Here is a 16,393-nt window from a genome sequence, read left to right on the forward strand (position 1 = left end):
AATTTGACACAACATCTGTCCCAACAAAGCAACGGATAAACTAGAAATCTGTCGCAATTGTAATATTTTCTTCAGTGTAGGAATTCTGATTGGATAGTAAGCCTGGTACATCCCGCTTTGTATATTTTCCCGTCATGAACCTCAATATAAAAGGCCGCTGCTGTTACACTACGATTACAAGAGACGTTGCGCACGCTATTGCAACTGTGCTGAAAAAAAACATCTATCTAAACTATAAATGACGATTGAAAACAATCAAAACTGTGATTATGTGAAAGCTGTATACTGTTGGAATCAGGACAAATTATAATTTCTGAATATTTGACGCACATAGTACTTCCAATTCTTTATAATCAATTAAACTTTCCAAAAACCCATAAAAACGTCAAAGTTCTGTATGTCAGCAGTAACACATTGTAGGTCCAAAAAAAGCTAAAATAGTGAATTGCGCTATTGCAGAGGATACGAAATTTTGCATGGAATAATAATTTCATATGTTCTTTTAAAGATAATTATCGAAACTGCGTTAATTTTAGGCAAAAAAAAATATTCCATGCAAAAATGAAAGTGTTGGTAAATGGTCAGATTTCTAAAAGTGTTCAGTAATCAAATTTTATTACTAATGTAAGAACTTATTTACACAGTATTCTTTTCCGATTGATACTTCCTAAAAATGTACATACTTTCAGCAATTCTACGTCGGCATTCTCAGTACAAATAAAAAAGTTACGTCTTTTTGAAAATGTCTAGCGAAATGTCAGATGTCGTATTTTCTGGGTTCGTTGAGAAAAGTTCATGCTCCAAAGCAATTTTACAATCAATTGGCAATTTCTTCTATGAAATAATGATACTTTGTAATTGTACATACACTTAGGAATACACATATTTCATTTTTTATGATTTAAACCGTTTAAAATGGAGAAAATTCGAACAAAACGAATGTCTAGCGATTTGTCGAACTTTCACTTTTTGAACGTTTGGAACGTTTTCCGTCGATTGGGAAATGGGGAAATAAAATGGAAATAGTTTCTGCTTTAGATAACAAGAACCAGATACTTATACTCGTCTCTGCAATTACAAGTATAGAACAAGCAACTGAAAGAGACAAAAAAATCGAAATCAATAAAATTCAAAAAGACTAAAAGTATCTTTATTTTGTGTTATTAACAAACGAAAGAATAAACCAAAAAAGAATAGAATAAATTCTCATAGTTTATAGGAATTCGATCGAAGTGGAATGACTGAAACGCAAAATAAAGTTGAAAATCTTCATCAATGAGCGGCTATCTAATGGATGTTGATGAAAGCCCGATTTCCTGAAGAAATAGAAAGCTCTTTCAATCGAAATACTAAGCTGTGATAGATCCAAATTCTGCTGTTGGTGCCGCAATAGCGTGCGTAACGTTAGAGTAATTAAGGGTACCCAGATTCTAGCGAAAATCAAATGAATGTTATCCAGGGACAAAGACCAGACATGGAAAACAGAGAAACACAACAAAGAAAATAAAGTAACTAAAATAATACATACAGAATAGCAAAAGTAAATGAGCAACTGGACTCCACTAAAAACTGGAAAGCCAGATTTTGAGCTTTCACGTGGTTGAACTTTGATAGATTTTTTCTCTGCGTTTACTTTGGATATTAATCTATCATTCTGAATCTGAAAATGACTCACTCCTTTTATAACAAACAACTTCGTCTACCTATGATGACGCACCCCTTCCCCTTCCCGCCTTTTTCGGGATGGTTGGCAAAAAGCTTTTACTCGGAAACAAGAATTCGGAAATAAATGGTTGCTACTTACGGATTCCTTTAACGCAATACCCCCTTTAGTTTAATTCCAGTGGAAAACGAAGCTATCCTGACCTAACATTTACCGGAATACTTATAAAGTATCTTAACACCTCGTCTGTGTTACTGAATGAACAAAAATTGGGTTATATTTTTAATTATTTTTCAAAATTCTGTATAAATTTCAGTGCAAATAATTAGTAAACTACGCCCATACCTGTTACAAGAACTTGAAACGTTTTTCAAATATCTTTTATGGTTTTTTTAGTTATCAGGGCCAAAGGTTTTTTTTTTAATATTTTGGTCCTATTTTGAAACTTTTCATATTTAGATCATCATGAAAACAAATGCCTGTGTTTTTCAATCATTTCAGGAACGAAGGCAAAATCCTTTGATACTTCTTTCACCTTTGATTAAATTTCTAATTTTGTGTAATGGTGTGACTATAGTGAACTGTAAATGTGCCAAAAACTAATATTGGGTCCACACTTATCCCAAATGAACAGAGCTCAACGTGCTGCCGTCGTATAATGCTGCGCTTTGCAAAGCTCTTTATTTTTGTTCGCCTGATTCCAGATCGACACACACCAAGGAATTCAAAACTCGTCACCTTGAAGTATTTGCTCACTACTATAGGTAAGATAGAGTGATTGGTTAGAAAACACATTTTTTTGTGAGTGGCAGGCTTTCCGCTGTCTGTTGCTTCCGTGCTCAGGTTAAATAGACGTGAGAAAAAAATTCGGTCCTCTCTAAGCGTTCGCACCACTTTTGAGTTCAGTATAAAATCGATTATTTAGACCTATAGATGTATAATCGACTACAGGGATCATGTTATAAAAAAGTGACAAGTTGATAAGTTATATTTCAGCTTCACTCGTTGAAAATGAAAATAGTTTTAAGTAGTCTTAAATGAAGATGCAAATCCACCAATAAAAATACAACGTCTTGCATAGATTTTATTAGAATATCGTGTATTGCAACGAAAATAATAAAACCTGAACGAAAATTCCATCTTCTATTATTGCAATCAATACATTATAATATCACTAATTTACCGGTTAAACTTCCGAAAACTAAGGACAATCAAAAGCCAATGTAAAATTATATACTGCGTGTTTTAAACAGTCTAAAAGATAAGTAAACAATTCAAAATATACATTGCTGCATTTTTCATTCAAGAGGTTTTTTGTATCATAGAAATCCTTCAAACAATGTCAGTCATCTGATAAAAAATCATAAAAAAAAACAACATAACAAACAAAAGAAAACAAAAACAAAAACAAAAAACAAAAAGGGCATAAAACTTCACTTGATAGTTTTCTAAAAACTACAGTGACGTGGATTCTAAAGTCACATGGATAAACTGTTGCTGTCTGAATTTTCGGCATTGGCAATTTCATAAAAAAAAAACGTGAGGAAACTGTATTCCTTAAATGAGGTTATTGCTTCGTCTTAGCACCTTAACTTTATAATTTTTTTTAAAAGAAGCCTTGGGACTAGATAAAAATCATATATTGTAGGATGACGGTATCAATAATAAAGTATCAAGTGTAACAGCTCTATAAGCAAATTTCTTTTATAATTACAACACCAACTTTTATTTAAGAAATGAAAACTGCAAAATGTTTAACATTTCAATTCGTTTCAACATCAATTAAACTTCTTCACATACATGTCTATACTAGCCAATAAGACCACATCCAAGACCAAATAGTTTTAATGCGTGATATATTAAGAATCTGTCATTGTTTCATAAGTTAGTTTGCATTATTGTTGACTATTTCACTTTTAAAATTACATGAAAAATAAATAATAAAATGTTTCGCAGGTCACAGCTTGATACGACCCAAGAGGTCGAACCCTGAACAGTTGGGGCAAGTATGGACCCACCATTCAAACTTGAGACAGCTTAGAATTTTGATTACGATTTTATACTAGTATTTGATACAGGATAAAAATTTAACCAGAACCAAAGTGGTCACTTTTTAGCCCTTGTTCCTAAATGGTTCCAGTCAAAACCTGCAAAATCAATAGCAAACTTCCAGTGGGGATATGGCACATTGTGGTACAGTATCAAAATGATCTATTTGCTTTCACTCAAGTTATTGTCCAGAAATCCGAAAAAAAACTTGTTTCTGGTCCCTGTGCGTCCCCTTATTCTTAGTTGGCAAGTCACAACCACAAAAAAATCAATTTCAGTCTTCCATTTATGGTATGTCACCTTGTAGTAAAACTTATATGGGATCCATTCACTTTTACTCAAGTTACTATACTGCCATAAGGAAAATGCTATTTCAGGTCCATCTTTAGCCCCCAATTCCTACAAGGTTCAAGTCTTAACCATCAAAATCAATCCCAGTCAACTTGTGGTGGCAATTTCAAAGAGATTTATTCACTTATTATCAAGTGACTGTCTGGATATCAGGAAAATGTATGTTACTGTCTCCTTTTTACCCCTGATTTCTGAAAAGTTCAAGTCTTTATCCGCAAAATCAAACAAAGTCTGACAATTGTGGTATAGAATATTGTGGACCAAAATCATTGACATTCCTATGCTTTTACTGGAGTAATATAGTTAAATTCTATGAAATCAATACCAACCTTTCTTTTGTGGTTTGTAACTTGCTATAAAATACTATTAAGATCAACCACTAATACTCAAATTATCGCACGAAAACCAAGTGTAGAATGCGGACGACGACGACAGGGCATACCAATATATATATATACGACCGCAATTTTTTTGCAGTCGTATAAAAATGTGTTGATTCGTACATAGTGTCCAGCTTTTGAGATTCCTCTTTAGGTTTACTTCGAAAGAATAGAGAAAGTCCTTTTAAAGTTATACTACCTTTTTACCCCTTTCTTTATAGTGACATACAACCTGAAGAACTCAACCGAGCAACTCACCATTTCCTACACAAAGAAATGTTTAAATTGTGTAATGCGAAAAGCTGAGTAGTTTCCATTGTTTGTTATTACCTGGGGTTATTAACTAAGCTGATACGTCGGACTAATAATCAAACAGCATGTTAAGAGAAACTAACAGAATTCAAAAACCAAATTAAAAAATGCAAATCTATGAACAATTGTTACCTTTTATATTTGTCTATGTACTATTGCCTGCACCATTAAACAAGTTTAAAAAAATTTTTATCGTATAGTTTTTAGGGTTGTGGGTCTATCGTTTCTCTATTCCCCCAGAAGTAACCTTTACTTTTTGGACGGAAACTTCTGCACTTTGCAGACATTAGGAACAAGACATTTTAAAACAATATACCTGTCATATACTTATTGATAATATATATCAAATATAATGTAAAAGGTATTTCAACCTACCAGATCCTTTGGCTATGAATCCGGTACGAAACACTGTCATGTCTATTCAGATAAAAAAAATCAAAGAATAAAACATAGCACAAAAGTCAACTCCGTTATGGCAAGTGTCTAGACATTTAACAAAAACAAAGAAAAGCACAAATAATGAAACTATCACAAAACAGACTCTCTACAATTTTCACACTGTTCCAACTGGTCACTGAGAGGTTCCAGTTCTTGATCTGGCGTAGCTCTGACGTCTGCTACGCTCAGACGAGTCACTGTTGTACCACGTGACATCGATTTACTAGAACACTCATGAGGGCAACTTCCTGTAAACAATTTCGGTCGATACCACTCAAACAGGAAGAATCCAATGCCAAGCCCGGCAATAATACTTATAAATACCCATACATTATATGTCATTACTACCAGCATAAGAACATTACTGACTACTATCTGTATACCATATAACATAGTTTGTAGAACGTGTTCTTTGGAAAATGCTGACTGTCTGAAATAAAGATGAACAATGACATAAGTTTTTGTTAACCGTGTAGATCTACGTCATAAAATGAGAATCGAGGTGACCATAAATATCTACAAAATTTACACGTCTGTGACCTATCCAGGACGACATCATATAAAGCTGAAAAACGAATAATTGCAGATCAGAAAGTGAAATAACTCGTCAGCAACAATTTTATAGTGAAGCGTAACAGGAGGACCACAGCCCGTGTTTATGAATATGTCCCAAGAAGTGTTCGAAGAGATGTCTTAGGATTGATTGATTCATTCATTAAAGGTTTTCGTCCTTTGGCATTTCAGGACAATAACTTTTGACAAATGAAACAGACCAGTTCGACACCAGAGCCAGATCTTTATTGTGCAGATGCTTGTTCACAAAAGCAACAGCCTGTATGTAGGCATGTCACCCCACTGACACATAATTCTGAATTAATCTAATTTCGCGGATTTGATACATTGCATCTACCCCAAAGAACTTGTGATAAAGGATACTACAGACACTGTGGAGTCAGCCTCATATCTTGACCTACACTTAGAAATCAATGGTAAAGGAAAACTGTTGAACAAACTTTACGACAAACGTGATGACTTTTCATTCAGAATTGTCAACTTCCCTTTCATCTGTGGCAACATCCCTTCAGCACATGCGTATGGAGTGTTCATATCACAACTCATACGTTATGCCAGAGCTTACCGAAACTACGCAGACTTTTTGTATCGCGCTGGAACTCTAACAAATAGGCTTCTGGAACAGGGTTATATTGCTACAAGATTGAAGTCATCACCACAGAAGTTTTATGGTCGTCATCATGAACTCGTGGATCGTTATAGTGTATCCATCTGCACCATGAAAAGTGATTTATTCAACGGGTCATAGTTTTCCTTTCCTTGTTTGTCTACCCTGGACTTGACTTTTTATGAGCAACTCGGCGGATGTTTCTAGAAAATCAGAGGATGCTTACCCTACCGGTGCACCTGGTCCATGCTCCCAGTTTTTATTGGAGTCCGAGTTGCTCATTTGCTTTTGTTACTTTGTATGTATGATTTTAGTTACTTTATGATCTTTGTTGTGTATGTCTGTTTTCCATGTCTGGTCTTTGTCCCTGGATTACATTCTTTTGATTACAGCTATAACCTTGGTTCCCTTGATTACTCTTTAAAGTCTTTGGTGTATCTGTCCGGGATCGACCCCACAACATCCTTCGTAAACCGCTTGACCAACAAAGCGACCACATGCCTTAGGACACGACTTTGAATATAAAGTATGATACTATCTAATCTAGAAAGAATTCTTGAAAACTTTTAGTCTGTATTACATTCAGTATTGATACAGGTTTCAATCGACACTTACTTAAATAGAGGAATATCTCTGTGGATGTAAACACGTAAATGTTTGATACCTTGGTACAATATACCCATAATTATTGCTCCAAGACATATTGCAAACATGCCTGAAATGCAAAGAAATGACAAATTTCAAATTCCAATTTTATAAGTAAATGGTATACAATAACGTGTCCGAGCGGGGATACCAATTTTCGTGATAAACCAGGTAGGCCAAAACATAAATTTGTATTTTCAAACAATATGATGTTATAATTTTAATAGTTTGATACTTTAACTAAATTGACCATTGGAAATTCCACGAACTAACCGTAATTTAACAAGCTTCAGTACATATGCGATTTTATAAGTTGTATCAAAGTTGTACCTAACCGCTTAAAGCGAGAATATATATGGCATTCAAGATGCTTTCGTTATCAGAATTTTATATTTATTTACAACTAATTTATTTTAAAAAAAAATCCAACCTGCAATTCATAAACAGTATATAGTGCTTACCCGTTCTTGTGTTCAAAAGCCATCCCGAAAACAGCACTGTTACATCTGCATTGAAAGTTAAAAAGGTAGGGTGCTATAAAAGTAAAAAAAGTAAAATATCTGTAAGTACTTCTAAGTATATAAATATATGCATACATCATACTTCTTACAAAAACACAAATTTCTATTGGATATGCATTATGCGTTATTTTGGTCAATTCTTTTCTAGCTCCATCCCCTTAAAAATTATTGGTAGTTGCGATATATCACCTTGAAATGTCATCCCGATATATCTCTCTCTTAATCGGAAGTACCTTTTCCTGTTCGTATGCGTATCATTTTCATTTTCATTTAAGATCAAATGAATAGTGGAAGTGTTCATCTTAGTTATTTTGCTCTTGTTGATTTATTTAAATGTTAAAATACTTGTATATTTCATTCCAGTTGGCTTTTACTATATATGAGGAACTACAACAACTACACAACAGTTCAATTTCACATAAGTTTCTTAAAGGTTATGCATATGCACATAAACGAGTGATGTATTAAAAAGGGTATCCAGTATAATATAATACATGTTGGCTGCAGCAGAGGGTGATACACCGAGTAACACTCAGAAAATATATCACCCTCGATTACATCTCGGGTGATGTATCTAACTCGTATGTTACTTCGGCGTATCACCCTCTACCGCAAGCAATATGTGTATAGTTTCGGCCTTGGGCAACAATGAAACACTGCAATTTAAAAATACGAATATCGAATGGTATCACGTACTTTTTTTTATATTAATAAAAACCTTATTGCAAACGATTTCATTAACCAAAACAACATAGCAATCAGTATGTTATATACTGCGATACATTAATGTTGTACTTCAACAGTTTTGGGTAGAAATTTTGCTCTAATAAGGATAATAGACACTACAGAGTACTACAAATAGCAACACACAGTCTCCAAACCAGAGCATGGTGAAAAATAAGGTACAGAAAAGTTTAGGTGCTACAATTGTATAACTCAACAAATCTCATTCTACCGTGACAACTAGATAGCTGTATATAATACCAAATATCGAGTCAACACCTCGAAGAAATTCTGAAAAATGTGTGGAAAATTAATGTGGTGGGCAGACCGTACTAAAAACTATAGCCCCTCCTGCTTTCGCCAGTAGTGGACTAAATATACCAATACTTACATTGTGACTAGAATGATCTACATGACTGTGACCGCTATGAACGTTTGCCACAGTAGCTGCTGCAGTAGATGTATCGGGTTGGTAGTGGTGATGATGATGGTGGTTGTGGTCCATGGCGGTTTTAAGCACTGGTCCTGAAAATGGTATAAGAATATGACGTTATCGGTAAGTCTATGTAAAGCTTAAATGATTTATATTTTACCCTACGTGTATTACCATTAGACCGTATTCATCATTTGGAAAGTCCATACATATCCTTGAGGAAGTAGTTATATTCATAAGGATGGAGATAAAAGTTCATTTTCTCATTGTAACGGTTAGTTTGTTGATGGCCAGATAATGATACACACATATAAGGAGTAACTCAGCGACCCGACTCCACTAAAACTTTGGAACACGGGGTAGGTGCACAGGTTGATTTCAAATTATAAACGTGATTCCTGACCAAAAAAATATGATTTTCTTATTTTTCTTCCACATGAGTACTCAACAGTGGAAAATGTGCTCCATTTTACAACCGTCGGTCCAGATAATTTTTGGAACGACCTCAACCGGTCCATATATTGTCATATCACCCTCAACATCACGAACTTACTATTGTTGTATTATTGGTCATGAGACATGTTCTGCCAAGATGTATTAATTGGACAATAAGCGTTTTTTTTTTTTTACTTTCTACAAAAAATTGGTGAAGTTGCTCATTTTCTTTAATGTTTTCGTGGTGTTTTACCACACCACATATACTTCGAAAAACGACGATAAGTAACTAAAATTTACCATAATATAATCGACATTCTATAATATTGTCAGAGAACTAGAAAAGCTTAACAATTTGGTTAAATGCTATGGAGATGATCGCCAGATCGTGCATGGTTAAATTGTTAAATGCCGAAGAAAGACGGCGAACCTTCTTCAATCTTGTTGATTTTTTTTGTTATGCTGAGACACAATTGTAAAATTATTTTATATACGTAGATTTGCATTAAAATGTTACAGAAGGAGTGGTATCAGTAACTAAGTCTGTCTAAATATTGGTTTAACCAGGGGGCATAGACAGTTTTAATATAAAATGCCCGAGTAAATCGGCGCACATCTATGTCAAGGGTCATTTTTTTTTAAATCGTATAAAATTCGTGGTTGAACGGATGTCAGTATTTTTGTGTATATCACATTTCGTGATTTTAAATTTAAAGTATTGTCTTAATATGTTACACTCGTGTTCTTCTATGATGTTTTGATTTTGGTGTATAACTAGAAATAATGATGAAAATGATACTTTACAAAACGCAAGTCCTTTCATGAAGTTAATCCTGTACTAAAACTCCAAGAAAATCGAATATTCAGTGACTATTCAAGTGGGAAAGCATTTCCATTTGGAGATTGCAAGGCCAGTTCTACAATAACATCCTAGGCTACACGGTATTAGTGTTGTTAAGTATAAATGTATATATATATTACGTCTTGTTCTAATAACTAGTCAGAATTGTTTTAATGCGTAAATGATCATTTAAAGGCTTGTTGGGAAAGGGTCAAACAAACGCAGATTTAGATAAAAAAATGAATTGAAAAATTATATACATATTTATTTACTAACAGTTTATTTTATTAAACACCGACGATCACTCGGAATATACATAGAAGAACAAATACTATTTTATACAACTATGATTCAAACCTGCTGTGAGGATCATTCATGATTATATTGTACATTTGCACATTTTTCTAAAATCATTGTAACCATCGTATTATTTTTTTCTACCCGAGAGGGTCTATGATTGGTGAATAAAACTATCTTACTATAAAGAAACGTATCCGCGGGTTCACCACGTCCAACAGTGAACTATTTTTTCTGAACAATTTATCAAGTGAGATCCATTGAAGCCATCAATTTTACAGCTACATACATCTTTGACAAAAAGTAACTTGTAACTTCATAAAATACAATATAATGGGTAAAATGTCAAATTACCTATAAAAATAACACGGTGACTAGGAAAAGGCACAAAGATTATATGATGTTACTTTATCAAAAACATCAAACTTTAAAGGACTGATAATCTACGGTGATCAAAACTTACGACAGTGATTGAAAAGGTTTTCAAAATAATTTTATTAAACCACAACACAAAAGCAACTCGCTACTTACTAAATTTTCCGTCTAGAAAAGTATATGCTGCACTTAATTTAAGCACACAATCCACGAAATGAATACACGTGCACCATTATCCTATAGGTATTGCATATTTGATTGTTGGAGCAATTGAAAAGAGCTACTTTCTTGTATAGCCTGCCTCTGTATCATTAAATCTAATATCATTGTATGCATAGAGAAAAAATACAAAAACCCAAAGTAAAAATAAAAAATAAAAAAAAAATTTAAAAAAATTGGTAAAATAAAATGAAATCAATTAAAAAAATTAAGAATTCAGAACTAAAATGACTATTTTTTTTAGCCCAGCAAAATTTTCTTTGGTCTCGAAATTATTGATGCTATGTCAAAATTGATACATTTGTTTTATCTATAGAAATACAGATGTTTACAGCTGCTTTTATCAGGTGATAATTTTAATAAACATGATAATTAGCATAAAAAATCAGTTGTTTTTTTTACTTTCTGGAAACCGGTATGTTGTATAATGTTATTCAACCCTGACAAGCTCTGTTAATTCAATATATACTTCATATATATTATAATTTGAAATAAAAGGAAAACAAAACATCCTGGACGAATCAAATGAATTCCGGTAAATAAGTGTCTTAATCGGGATATGAATCGAGGATGTGTGGAGGCAAGGAAATGTACATGTATCATTGATTTTACATGTACTTCAAGCATATGTTAACAGAAGAGACCAGTTTTAAATTTATTTCAAAAATATCTTACAAATAAATGACTTGATATATAACACACAAAGAAACTAGCCTTAACTGACTTACCTATGAAGAAAACATGTCCAATGTCATTATTTGTTTACATATTCGTGTTCAACGTGGATTTTCATTCGGAATGGAACCGCCTCCGATTCAAATATTACTTTATCATTACAAGTTGGGGTTCAGCATGGGTGTCTCTAACAAAAGTTTGAGCAAGGAGCATAGTATTCAAAGGAAAATATATAGTATTGTAAATGTAATATAAAATCCCTGGTTTGAGTAACAGATATTTAAAGAGGAACATATAAAACAAATATATTTAATCAATTTTGAAGGCAAAAATTAAATTGCTGAGACGAATAATTTTAAAATATAATTTTAATTTAAAATAAATTGCTGTTGCTGTTGCTGTTTTATTTAATTGCATGTCATTTGAATGGTAGTTACCCCGTTCCAAACCTACATTTTGTCGAGAAAAATAGAAAGTAAAATTGTGTCCAAGAAAACAGTTATTCGATCAAAAATAAATTGTATTCGACAGATCACGGAATAATATATAGTAATTGAAAAAGAAGTTCAATTTTTTTGTGTACCATGCCTCCAATTTAGCAAAATCCCCAAGTAGTTTCAGTTTGCTCACGCGTTCATTATAAACCATTCCTTTCGGATTAGGCGTTCGAAAATTGTATTTCTGCAACCGTGATATCAATCAAAGTACTCATGTACTTAATCAATTTATATCGATCGTTTGAATTTTCACGCCTAAAATGTTCGTCAAATTCCAAAAATATGGGATAAAAGCAGCGGTAAAAGGAAACTACGGGGATATAATTCAAACGTATTTATCTAAACACAAGCGTATTGCTGTAAATGGTTGATATTACAATATTATTGTGTATGTAGGGTTTTCCATATTTTTCCATATTGGCTTAGTTATTAGTCCGAGGCTAGCCATATTGGACTGAGGCGTAGACGACGTCCAATACGACTAGCCGAGGACCAATAACGAGGGCTTTCCTAATTTCTAAATTTTCAAGTCAAAGTTCAATATAAAGATCTCCAGGTTGAAACTGTCTATCGAATCATTCAAACTTAAGCACAATCATTTAAATAAAGCATGCCTTTAGATACATGTCCCTCTCAACTAGCTACATTTCTTAGTTGATAAGTTATATAACTGAAATCCTACAAGTTATCGCATAGACACCTGTGTGTAGTGTAAAAGCGCTTAGTTTCTGGGCACCTAATTCCAACAAGTATGTCTTATGCAGGAAACACTCGCCATGCACTTTTTATGAGCAACTCGGCGGGTGTTTCTAGAAAAGCAGAGGACGCTTACCCTACCGGTGCACCTGGTCCATGCTCCCAGTTTTTAGTGGAGTCCGAGTTGCTCATTTGCTTTGTTACTTTGTATGCATGATTTTAGATACTTTATGTTCTTTGTTGTGTATGTCTGTTTTCCATGTCTGGTCTTTGTCCCTGGATTACATTCTTTTGATTACCGCTATAACCTTGGTTCCCTTGATTACTCTTTAATGCTCTGAAGCACCTACGACTCTATCATTATAACATATGGCCAAATAGCCAAATAGATTTATTATTACAAAAGGCAATATCACCAGACCACAGACTGACACCATTCCTTAAAAATCCATTGTCGAAATTACTATGCCATCGTCTATAAGCAAAGTTTCATTTTTATTTGTCATTTTCGGGCTTCCGATGTCACGATACAGTGAGTGATAGATCAGGATGATTTCAGGGATTATGTTACCCTTTTGTTAAAAGTTTTTTTGTAAATATATGGATCCGCCAAGCCCTGCATGAAACATCTGAAGACAGCTCTAAAATTTGGCACTCAGCATTACTCTTTTTCATTTCTATGGTCGAAGGAGGACTATTTATAATCTCGATGGGTTTTCACTTCTAGCTAAACATCTAATGGTTTATTATGCGTCTAAGAATGTTGCATTTGTAGGCAACTTACTTAAATATATCGACACATTGAATATAATGTAATCAACGATTGGTTTATTCGGGTAAGTGCATAGGTATAAACGGGTACTGCTGAGGTTAGAGGTAACTTTTTTTAACTGGATCGTTGTTAATACAAACCAAATTAAATATTAAGTTCGCAGTAAAAGTTGTTTATTGGCGCAATAGCATAGAATTAAATATGATGTATTAGAAATACCTAGAAAGTGAACCTAACTACCTGCATTTGAACTTTAATTGGGTATCCCACTGGTACTATTTTCCTGCGGCAGTGTAAGATAGTTTCAGATGCTAATAGGCTTTACAAATCTAAAGGCTCTGGCGACTGCTATATCAATTCTGATCTTCGATCTAAGTTGATAAAAATAGTGTATGTGTGGTTTTTTTCTGTGAAAATTTAAAAGATGCAACTAGTCAGGATATCTTCTGACCAGAGTGTATATGTTATTAGTGATGTATGTATGAAGTCCCTGCTTTGACTATGATTGTGTAATCTTTAAATGCAGGCCCAGATATCATGCAACCGTTGGCTTATGGTTGGTTTGGTGTTGGTAAGATAACGATCCCACGTAGAAGAGCATGTTTATGGAAACAATCCAGATTTATTGTTACCGGTTTCTATTTAAATGCTTAAACAGGATGTTTTGATTATATAAAAAATAATTTGTAAAAAAATTCTACGTTGACCCACTATATCTACAATAACAACATTTTATGTTTCGCTTTAAGAACTCGTTTGGATAGACTAAATTTAATTGAGAGTATTTTTAAACTTCCATTTTTAAATCAAAACAATGGCTTTGTACTTGTACACTTTCTACATTTATCCAACATATTGCCAATAGTAAGCCAACATTGAAACGTCGAAACAACACGGGGGGAAAAGTTCAAAATTCTCGATGTAAAAAATTATATGTTGAGTTCTAGAAAAGCAAAACAATGAAGAGAATGCAAGCAAATAATTGTGTTGTATCTAAACCGAGATACAAATATACTATGTTTGCCCAACGTGACCCAACTTGATTTCTTGCAGCACTTTCTAAACATACGAATATGTTCTATGTGCTACTAAGATATGCAAACTATTTTTCAATATGAAAGAAACAAATTAAATGTATAATTAAATGTATATATAAGCAAATAATTTTTGCTGAACATCGGAACACAAATATAAAATTGTATTTAAAAAAAGTTTCGTTGTTTCTTTTAACTTCATGGTAAATAGTAGTGTAGTGTAACAAGTATGTGCTTTTAACATTTAGACTTTAATAATTTAGAAACTTATTGGTATAATAGCCAAATCTAAATCATGATGATAATGCTAGTAATAAGGTAAGTGGTTATCTCCCCTTTATACAGTTTTGTGACTAATAATACACTTTTTTCAAAATCGATATTGTCTTTAATATGGAACAAATGTGTAATTTGCTCGCTACTTATAAATATAAAACAGTGGCAGACAGTAGTGTTTTTTTAGTAAATGCAAAATAATTTGCAAGTGTTAAATATCTAATATACCTTTGCTTCCAATTGCTTTATTTTCGCTGGACAATAATAAGTGTCTTTTCACAGTTTACCTTTGGTGCATTCTTACTTATTGGAATTCATATGTTCATCTGAGTAGAAAATTGGATACATTCAAGCAATGAAATGTTTACCATTTGCCTTCTATGAAATACTTAATAACAAATAGTATAATTCTGTATTGAAATCTTTGAGGAAACCATCGCCGGACGAATGGTTGGTCTACTGTTGGAGTGTGCGTGCCTGAATCCGAATTTCAGGAATTCTATTCCCTTCCTCTCACCGTCAAATTTCAATAGGATTTCGAACTATTTTGTGATTTGATCTCATAAGCCTAGTTTCTGGTTTCGGAAATTTGATGTAATTTTTTTGTTTATGAGATATTAAAGTACATACCTTATCTCTACTCACTAAGACAATGAGAATTCCACGAATGATTAAAATATACACTACAACTTTTAAAGACAACGGTGTTACTTTAGATTTACTAAGTCGAGTTTGTTTTATTTGTGTTATAATAAGGAAATAATTTTTCACGGGTTAAGCAAAAGTATTGTTAAATGGCTTAACTTGTTAACCTCAAGAGGTGCTTAATGAACAAGTACATCATATCATTTAACACTAAGACTGGAGTATAAACATTTTGCAAGTTAATATCATTCTTTTGTGCCAAGTGATTCCAATTTTTTAACCCTTTGAACTCGGCATAAATGTGTTTTTTTTGTGAGGACATTTTTGTCTGTTGAGGAAGTCACAGGCACTTGGTGCATTTATAAATAACTCCAACCTTTATGGTCGACAAAAGCAATATAAAGTTTCCAGGAGATACTATTGCTAATTTGTGACTATATCTGCAACGATTTTGGACGATAAATGTCTTCTTTTCATGACTTAGTGTCTTTGCCTTTTTTTAAATGTTCTACTTGAGTCAAGATCTTTTTTATCAAATTTTTGGATTTGTTATAATGTTAACAAAAATAAAATAAAAACATCCGAACTTTTACCTCTAAATTTGAATTCAGATTAAATATCGGAGATCCAAACACACACTTGAGGAATATTTAAATTCGAGGAAATGCTATTTTCGGATCCCTGATTCCTTAACTGTTGGCGTCAACCAGCAAATACAATGCCATCTGGAACCTGGTGGTTTTTATATTTTATCAATTTCCATCAACAACTATTTGAATTCACGCGACAAATAGGTGTCTATGCGCGACGACACTGCCATTCATACGAAAAAAAATTTAGTCGTATAAAAGTAAGACGATTTAAGAATTGGCAATGATAAAAATTTTGTCTATTGAAAAATAACAAATTTTCCATGTGCATATTGTTTATTGCGCG

At 33.2% G+C, this 16,393-nt stretch overlaps 1 protein-coding gene across 2 annotated transcripts; it reads right to left on the bottom strand.

The window, feature by feature from the left end:
- Positions 1 to 2,734: 2,734 nt before the first annotated feature.
- LOC148629386 (protein SLC31A2-like) lies at positions 2,735 to 15,535 on the bottom strand. 2 transcript variants are annotated; one of them, XM_088550092.1, is made up of 5 exons: positions 15,443 to 15,535; positions 8,654 to 8,787; positions 7,480 to 7,552; positions 6,989 to 7,088; positions 2,735 to 5,623 (listed from the first exon to the last, which is right to left on the bottom strand). In XM_088550092.1, exons 2-5 carry the CDS (start codon positions 8,765 to 8,767, stop codon positions 5,284 to 5,286), a joined length of 627 nt encoding a protein of 208 aa, XP_088406218.1. In that variant the 5' UTR covers positions 8,768 to 8,787; positions 15,443 to 15,535; the 3' UTR covers positions 2,735 to 5,283. The 2 variants fall into 2 exon arrangements, with proteins under 2 accessions (XP_088406218.1, XP_088406208.1); XM_088550082.1 differs by lacking the exon at positions 15,443 to 15,535 and adding an exon at positions 11,591 to 11,682.
- Positions 15,536 to 16,393: the final 858 nt, after the last annotated feature.

This window comes from Perna viridis, chromosome 1 (assembly GCF_037379345.1).
Source record: "Perna viridis isolate PV_CMFRI_1.1 ecotype Kerala chromosome 1, ASM3737934v1, whole genome shotgun sequence".
In the NCBI taxonomy this organism is placed as follows: domain Eukaryota; kingdom Metazoa; phylum Mollusca; class Bivalvia; order Mytilida; family Mytilidae; genus Perna; species Perna viridis.